The sequence below is a fragment of the Pagrus major genome, chromosome 14 (assembly GCF_040436345.1).
Source record: "Pagrus major chromosome 14, Pma_NU_1.0".
NCBI lineage: Eukaryota > Metazoa > Chordata > Actinopteri > Spariformes > Sparidae > Pagrus > Pagrus major.
In genome coordinates, this window is record NC_133228.1 from 8,299,612 (window position 1) to 8,308,944 (window position 9,333).

Sequence of the window (9,333 nt, forward strand, 5' to 3'; positions counted from 1 at the left end):
TTAGATTTTCTCCCTCGCTCAGAGCTCTGAAAGCAGGTTGTAAAGCTTATAACACAGGCCTAATGTGGCATTTTTAATAAAATATAACTCATGTCTTTTACATAGCTACATGTCGTCTTAATAACTGGAAAATAAGCAATACATTGACAGGTTTGACGTAGTTCTGAAAGCCGCCAAAGTTGCATTAGAGTTAGCAAAGGACACAAAGCGGTATCAGCGGAAGTCAAGGTAAGTTGGCTGTCTCATCTTTGTGTAACTATAAATAAATAGAAAGCAAAGTTTAATAAGAAGCTAGCTAACGTTTCATTCTGATATTCACAGAAGTGACAAACAGTATTCATATCCTCATATTGTTGACATTCACAAGTAAAATCACTGTTTATCGTACAATGTTGAACTCTATCTATTTAAATGGGCCCCGGTGAAACTGAATGTCAGTACTTTACTCATCTCCTTTAAGTAAACGCACATTTTAAGTTGATAGCATAGATAGTCTATGTTAAAATATTTGGATGTAACAGAAAAAGTTGCACTGATTAACGTCATAAAACTGTGGTAGTATTTTCATAGGTTTACCATATAAGAAGAGTTCCCAAATTAGTATGTCGTTCGTTTCAAGCAATAATTTAAGTGTTTGCCTTCCTGTAGGTAATCAGAGATCAAATTCAAAGTCATCAACCTCTCCAAAATGGACAGTAAGTATCATTTGATTTAAACACAGCTTTTAACACAGATATTAAAGTACAGCTTTATGAATCTGTGCATATCTTCTCTCTTCCTTCCCAGGTGAGGATGATCTGGACATTTTGACGGCTCTGCTGGCTGAGAACGAGGGCATCGGAGAACAACAGGGCGGTCAGGAGGAGCAGGCAGACGACTTGGACGGCCTGTTTGACGGCGACAATGATGAGGAGGAAGAGTACAAAGATGGCATCGAGGAGGACACGAAGAAAGAAGACTCGGTGTCGGAACTCTTTGGAGATGTGGACGACATTGAACAAGAAGAGACAGACACTAAAGGGAAAGAAGGTGGAGGAGAAGCGTGTGAGAGCCTGGACAGGTCCAAGGAGGATTTACAAGGTTTGTGCTGCTGCAGTCTCTCCTCTACATTGTAATAAGTTCATTAAGTGTTGCTTGTTGGGTTCACCAGTGGGGCGCTGTGTCTTCCTTCCTCAGATGAGCTCAGGCGGATGCAGGAGCAGATGCGGCGGTTGCAGCAACAGCTGAATGCAAGCCAGAAGGTTTCTACCTCATCTTCCGCACCAGTCACAGCTGCAGGGAGCTCGGCTGCTCCCAAACCATTGACCCCCAAACCAACACCCTCTCGACAGCCCTCCAAACTGACCCCAGCCAAACCAGCCACTGCCATTCAGAAGACCAAGACACAAGCAGGTAAACTTTTTGTTGTTTACAAGCCGCAGTGTTTGACAAATCCTGATTTTTGCTGGCCACTTTTGCTATTTTATTTGACACAATAAACACAGAATAAATGGGTAAAGACACAAACAACTGCACATACAGTACCTGCAACAAAAGTTGATTGTGCTTCTGTTTTCTTTATCTTCTGAAAGCAGCAACATCTTCATCCACTCCAGTCAGAGAAGGAGGTGTGAAGCTGCAGGAGTCCTCTGACTTTTTTGATCAGCTCAACAATGCTGACTCCTTCAAGCGCAAACCCAGGGTAGCTCACCATGCCAAACCCAGCACATCCGGTACAATTTACACAAATATTTACATAAACCAGAATAACTAAAATAAGTTTGTTATTGGAAGTCATGTTTTGAGTGTATTTCTTCACTATGTTCTCAGCAGAAGACAGAGGGCCACTGGTGGAGATAAAGCTTGGCAGCTCCTTCCAGCCAGTAGAGAGCACCAGCAAGGTCACCCACTCACCCAAGGTCAGATCACCTCCATCCTCCCAGAGCAGACCTGCACCAGCTGCATCAGCAGGACAGCCCAAACCTTCCTCTCTTCCTCCTCTTCCTAAAGACGTGGCTGTTGAAAGATACTCAGGACTGCGGCTCAGGTAAGGACACTGAAGTGATTGAAAACAATTTTGAGTCGCATATACATACAAACAAAACCAGACTTTCTCGTCCAGTGTTTCAGTTTGGATCTGGGCTCTTCTGTTTCAGAAAACCACTTGTTTCCTCCAGCGAGATGGACCGCAAGATGGCTGACCGCCGTCTGATCCGCCTGTCGCAGGTGCCTGAGCGTTTGACTCGGGAGAAGCTGGAGGACAGCGACTGGGTGACCTTTGCAGTGCTGGTCAACAAGGCCACGCCACAGAGCAACAGCAGTGTAGGTTTATGCTTACACCTCTCATCCCTGGTTATAACCCTCCATTTTTTTGTTTTTTGAATACTTCAATGTGCAAACGCTTACGAATCACACATATATATCTTAATTTCAGGAAACTTACATATCATACGTAACAGTAATATTGAATAATTTTTCCTGTTCTGCTTTTTTGCTTGTATTTTTTTGTAACTTTGTGAAGCAGGGATATTGCAACATCACGACCATGTTTGTTCACAGTGTAAAAGAAGGCTCTAGTACCAAGCAACTCTGCAAGGAAACAGCAGTTTAGAATGGATGAAAAATTCTGTTTAATTATCATTTATAACACAATTATGACAAAATTATAGTTGTAGCCCCTTTATGCTACTCGTGAAAAAATAAAGTTACATAGATGAACGAATAAAAAATCAAATAAAAACATTTTTGTGGTATAAAGCCATTTTCTGGTCAAAAATTGTAGCTAAATTTGAGGGAGCTTCTGGCTGTCACCATTTCTACATCACTAATTTAAGTGAAAACAATTGGCAAACTGAATCAGAAACATTTGATCTATTTATAGTTTCTCTTTCCATAGCATATATTGTCATGTTTTTGATCCTTAAATGCTGTTTCTCAGAGTTTCTTTCATGTTCTAAAGCCTGTTTCACATGGACAGCACAATCCATTCCCTACAGACATGTGTCTCAAAGAACAGAGGCAGTATAATAGTTGGAATGAATTATAGCCAATGCAGTTGAGTAACAGATGCTTTCCTAATCTAGCAGCGTCAAATCTTGATTGGTGGGAGATTGAAGTGATGAAGGTTTTTGTCACAGCACTCAAATTCATCCAAAGTTACATTGAACTTAACAGAATGTTTTGGAAACACTGTGCAGTGTTCAGTTTTTGACTCAGTGCTTCCTCTCTGCAGGGCAAAACCTTCAGCATCTGGAAACTGAACGACCTCCATAACCTGGAAGTGTTTGTGTCTCTGCTGCTGTTCGGGGAAGTCCACAAAGAGCACTGGAAGACGGAGCCGGGCACAGTCATCGGTCTCCTCAACCCCAACCCTATGAAGCAGAAAGACGGATATGACGGGGTGAGTTGACAGTCTGGACTGAAAATAATACCGTCTGCCATAATTGTCATTAAAAATGCTTGAATTTGATTTGCAATAGAATGTGGGAATCCAGATCCAGTGATATTAAGCTTATTACAACTTGTCAGAATCCTCCTCTGTAGGTTTCACCCATTCCTTTAGTTTTTAAATAGTGGAATTGAGGGAGAAATCATATAGGAGATATTGGGGAGGGTTTGAGTTTTTTATATAGCTAACCCTCATAGCTGGAAATTTTCATTCTTTTCCTGCATGCAGCATCTGATTTTACTAAAAGATGACCCGCGTGTAGACAAGATTTAAGTCTGAACCGGGTGACAGAAAACTGGGTCAGAAACACGGAACGTTTCACTCTCATAGCTCATTGCAATTGAAAATGAGCCGTTGTCCTGCCTGAGTTGAAGTGATAATGTTGTTTTGTTTATCTTTTACTGAACTGGTTTTGAGATTGAGAGGTTATTGACTGGTTTGGCAATGAAAGCCAATTACAGCAGAACGCAATCTGGAGGTCTTGGTGAAATGAAAATAGGCAGTCGGTGTCAGCATGGCACGACACACTGAGATGTTAAGAGGGGAATGTGGCGGGGGAGGCCAAAGCTGTTTCCAAATGCACTACACACACACACACACACACACACACACACACACACACACACACACACACACACACACACCCTTACCACCCACAGAGGGCAGTTTGAGTTCAGACCAGGAGAAACGAGGAGTCACCTCCACTCCATTACATTTTGGACACAGCTTTTAAAATCTCACTAGGAATTGTTTCATAAGCGATGGTCAGACCAGGTGATGTTCGTAGGCTAAAGAGCTGTCATTAAAACACAATTACAGCTTTTGTATCAAAAAATTGTTAGTAGCTTTTCACAGTTTTCTTTAATGTTAACTGCCCAAAAGATGATCTCTTTAATTCTGCTGCATCAAGACTGATCCTCTTTGATCCTGTGTAATAGAGTGCTATGCTGAATCAGTTAAGTACTCTTTCCTAGATGACTGCGCTCTTCCTTTTGTCTTTCTTCTGAGAGCATTTTCTTTCTTGTGTTTTGTTTTTTTGCTTGAAAATTTGAACTAAATCGATAAATTTATTATCAACAGTTGCTCATTGCTTTTCTGTTGATTTATTATTGACTAATTGTAACTGAGGAAAATAACAGTGACAGCTAGGCCTGCACAATACGACGAAAATCTGTGATGTACGATTCAATATTGTGACGGTATAATGACTTTTGATAAATAAACAAATACTGAACTCACTGTATTAGTTAATCTCACAGTTGCCACCATATTGAGACCAATTAATCTGAGGGTAGCTGACGGTTAGCTGGGGCTCTGTCTGACTCGCCGAATGTTAGCATGCTTGCTGAGTGTGAATGCGTGACATGTATAAATAAAATCATTTTTCTTGTTCATTATGTTTCAGTCAGCCTTTTGGGATGTGTTTTAATGATATGTATCGAGATGATGATGAAGTTTGACTTATCTTTCAGCACTAATGACAGCACATTGTCATTATTTCTCATATTATAGATGATAAAAGCTTGTGTTGAACATTTGCAGGTGAGCCTGACGGTGGATCACCCACAGAAGGTGTTGCTGTTGGGTGTAGCTCAGGACTACGGCAACTGCGTGGCCATGAAGAAGAACGGAGACCCCTGCTCTCAGATCGTCAACATGGTGGGTCCATCTTCCCTCGGTGTTCCTTTCTCTGAATTTATTAAAGTTATAATGAGTTAGGGTTATCTGTATCTCACAGCTTGTTTCTTTGTGGCTGTTTGTTCACAGTATGAGTGCCAGTACTGCCAGTATCACGTTAAGGCCCAGTATAAGAAGATGAGCGCGAAGAGGGCCGAGCTGCAGTCGTCGTTTTCTGGGAAAGCTCCCAACAAGGTGAAGGGGAAGGGCGGCAGCCTGAAAGAGCGTCTGTGTCAGGACGGCTTTCACTACGGCGGTGTGTCCTCAGCCGCCTGCGCTGCCTCACTGTGAGTCATATTCAATGGAGTCATTTTATTGTACTGGTTTCTACAAACCTTTCCTTTAATGCATCATATTTAATCAGTGCATCTTACAATAAATAACGTTGGAATAATGTGCGCTATGAAGATTTATTGTGTCTATATATAGCACATATAGCAGATAATAACACATACCGAGGTCACAGCCCTGTCCAATTTGGATTCTGGCTGAAATTGTCTTCACACTTTTACAGTGATTGCTGAAGTCAATTGTGCAGGACTAACTGCAGCTTACAAAGCCAGGAACAGCGTGTGGGACCTGGCAAGGATGCGAGCTGCCTGACATTTTCAGTAACAGGTCTATTTGTTGCAGAACGGCATCCAAACCGAACAAACCCGTCCAGAAGACTCTGGATAAGCTGTTTGTGAAGGGCTCGTCCCAACTCATCGATCAGGCCAAGAGGCTGGGTGAGGACCAGTAGTCTTACACACACTCATACACACACACCTCTACCCTCCTTCCTGTAACCTAATTTTTCCCAGTTGTCTCTTTTAAAACAGTGACTGTGAAGGGAGAGGACACTAAATGACTGACTGTAAAAGTAAAAAAGGAAAGTCCTTTTTTTAATTGTCTCTTGTTTGTGTGTTTTTTTTTTAGCCGTGCAGTCTGGTGAAGTTTCAGGTTGTTCAAATGAATTTAAGAGCCTGATGTCGATGCCAACACCCGGAGCTCTGCAGCTGAAGAAGCATTTAATACAGGGCACCAAACCAGGTACATGGCCTGGAAATATCTCTGTGCCTTTGACTACTACCACTCATGGCCAGTCCCTCACTGAATTATGAGACATTCTTAAAATACATCAATATTTACAGTCAAGGTGAAAAAGCAGCAACAGTGCTGACAACAGGCCATCTCTGATACAAGGTTTACTCCCAGTACCACTTTTACAAGGCAAGGCTCGTCTAGTGACACAGAAGCTACTGACAATAGTTACTTTTTAAATATCTTTTACTTTAGTCTCTCTTTCAAACTCGACACTGACTGAACAATGTTCGAGCACTGCCTTAACAGAGACAGATTAAAAAATGTTAACTAGACACCGTCACTTCAACACATGTAATAGCATTGCGCCTGACAAGTGGCGAAAATTGTATTCCCCCCACCGCGTGTTGTGTTAGCATCAATACAATCGGAGCCAGAGCCAATACATACCTGTGACTATTGCAGAATCATTTGTCATGGGAGTAAATGCCAATCATACCTATTCACATTAACTGATTTTCAGTATGAAGAGGCAGAATATCAGCTTGAATCTGACCACAAATGGATTTTAAAGAACATAAGCAGTTCATTTGAATCTGAATGTGCCGTTCTGCAGTGAATTAGTCCAGTTCATTGATGTTAATTTGCCTCATCAATTCTTAATGTCAACTTTTTCTGTGGTAAATTCGGGGAAAAAAATCATTAAAACTTTACAAATAAGTAATGTAGCCTGGTTTGATCCCAGCTTGCAACAGTAGCTTGGTGTTTACATTGTTGTTCGTCCTCAGTCTCCAAAGATGCAGCTGGAGCTCCCCTTCAGTCCATCTCAGCCTCAGACCTGCTGAAGCAGCAGAAACAGATGCAGCGGGAATTTCTGCAGAACCGTCGGCAGAGGGCAGACAACATCCAGAAGAGGGTGCTGCAGAGTTCAGCGGGACCCAGACCTGGGTCGTCATCCTCACTGGGCCGGGTTGGTCTGACGTCCCCGAAAGCAGCGTCTGAGGTCCCCAAGAACACCCAGAGCCCTGCGGCTCCCCACGCCCCCACCCTGGGACGAGGCTTCTCTGAAGGGGAAGACATCCTCTTCTTTGAGAGCAGTTCTCCACCTGCACTGGCCCCCAGCGCTCTCAGCCTATCAGCTGCCAAGCTGACTGCTCTGAAGAAGCTGAGAGCCAAAGGGAAGGGGCTCCAAAAGGAAGACCCCAACGCCGTGAAGAGAAAGAGGAGTAACAGCAGTGAGATCAACACCCGGGTGGAGAAGAATCTCACCTCACCCAAGGGTACACAATCATACCTGTGTCTCTGTCTGTTTCTTTTTTACCAAATACAGAAAAGCCTGCGTATTTTGTCTGTTTGCACATGGCTCTTAGGGCCACCATATACCTCCATTTACGATGCAGCATAAAATAAACCTAATTGATTTTAGGGATTTTGCTTGGTAGTGGTTTATATAAGAAAATCATTCACTAAAAGGACATGCAGTTATGACAGAGGGTGAAGAGCTCACTGCTGAAAGTGAAGAAATTTGAGCACTAGATTCGTCTATCAAACAATTTATTGTTGCCTGTTCTAACCTGTCCTTTTACTTACTGTGCAGGTGAAACAGCCAGTAACGAGGAAGAGGAACCAGCCCAGAAGAAGAAGCGAGATCAGCTCCTCTACGTCCAGTCGGAGGAGTTTCAAAAGATCCTCAACGCCAAATCCCGACACGGCGCTGTGCTACAGGCGGTATGACAAGTCACACTTGATAACATTCATCTATAACATATAAAACAATGTAAGATGTGTTTAAATTAAAGACATTTTCTATCTCTCTCAGGCTGAGTACCAGCTGCAGGAGCGCTACTTCGATGTCCTGGTGAAGAAGGAGCAGATGGAGGAGAAGATGAAGGGCATCAGAGAGATGAAGTGTCGTGCTGTTTCCTGTAAAAAGGTACTGAGTTATAAATATATAAATTAGCCATGTGTGGTGTTTATAAACATTAATATGAGCATGGTAGAGAGGATTAATAGCCCCCTCTCAGTTGAACTAAGTTATTTCCCATGATCCCTTGCCTCCAGTGTGGCTACACCTACTTCAAGCCGGCAGATCGTTGTGTGGAGGAGAATCATGACCTGCGGTGGCACGATGCTATGAAACGCTTCTTCAAATGTCCCTGTGGACAGAGAGCCATCGCTCTAGACAGACTGCCCAACAAACACTGCAGGTGAGACTCTTAATGCTCCTGTCATCACTTTCAGGATTCACTATGATCATGCAATTAACATGCGTATTAAATTGAATGTTGTATTATCTTTCCAGTAACTGTGGGCTGTTTAAATGGGAGCGTGATGGGATGCTGAAGGTAAAATCTCTTTTACTCGGATCATTTAAAAAGAATCTTCCATTGTTGTGAAAGAAACAGACCTGATGTTGCTCTTGACGTTTTTCTTTCAGGAGAAAGCCGGACCAAAGATCGGTGGAGAGCTCCTCCTGACTCGAGGAGAGGAGCACGGCAAGTTCCTCAACAGCAATTGACGACACCAAGCTGTTTTTTTTTTTTTTTACATTTGTATGAATCATGTTTTTAAAGTGTTTGTTTTGTTCATTATGTATATTTGAATGTCTGTGATAATATTGGATGTGCTGGAAATAGGCTGATTAAAGTGATATTTTGCATTGTTTCATGTCAAACGTTTGTTTTTTACTCGGTTGATAGAACACTGTAGTGATGAAGGCTGAGCACACTGATTCTGGTGCAGATCTGGAAAAAATTTAATCATATAAATCTAATTTAATAGTATGATGGAAAACATTTTCCCAATATAATGTTTAGTTTCCTGACTGTTATTCTGTTTTTTCACAAGAGACATTTTGACATGAGACAGTAGGAAAGAACAGGCCTTAGTGAGTGATGGCTGAATTCAATTTAGCTGCTTCAAATTAGGATCCTGAATTTTTAATATTGTGCATGCTGGCTCACTGTCTCCCTGTCACGGCTGACTGAGACCCTTGAACAAAACAGCCATCGTTAATGTTATTAGTGACACATGCTTTTCCTGCGAGGACAAGCCAAAATGTCTGCTGTGAAAAAGCCCAGTCCTTTCAGATTAAAGCTTTTTTTAAAAAGTTTTTTCTAGCCTTTAATAAACACTATGAAACCTTCATGTCTCCCCACGTGAACATAAACGAAACGGTACACACAATCTGAGAAATAATGGAATTC

General features: G+C 42.1%; 1 protein-coding gene across 3 annotated transcripts; it reads left to right on the plus strand.

The window, feature by feature from the left end:
* Positions 1-10: 10 nt before the first annotated feature.
* mcm10 (minichromosome maintenance 10 replication initiation factor) lies at positions 11-8,790 on the plus strand. Of its 3 annotated transcripts, none has more exons than XM_073480781.1 (18): positions 11-228; positions 649-695; positions 787-1,080; positions 1,177-1,392; positions 1,572-1,712; positions 1,810-2,026; positions 2,136-2,301; positions 3,212-3,379; positions 4,970-5,086; positions 5,195-5,391; positions 5,738-5,832; positions 6,023-6,136; positions 6,916-7,407; positions 7,725-7,855; positions 7,947-8,060; positions 8,189-8,334; positions 8,430-8,472; positions 8,565-8,790. In XM_073480781.1, exons 2-18 carry the CDS (start codon positions 689-691, stop codon positions 8,643-8,645), a joined length of 2,739 nt encoding a protein of 912 aa, XP_073336882.1. In that variant the 5' UTR covers positions 11-228; positions 649-688; the 3' UTR covers positions 8,646-8,790. The 3 variants fall into 3 exon arrangements, with proteins under 3 accessions (XP_073336882.1, XP_073336884.1, XP_073336883.1); XM_073480783.1 differs by having other exon boundaries at positions 1,813-2,026; XM_073480782.1 differs by having other exon boundaries at positions 1,575-1,712.
* Positions 8,791-9,333: the final 543 nt, after the last annotated feature.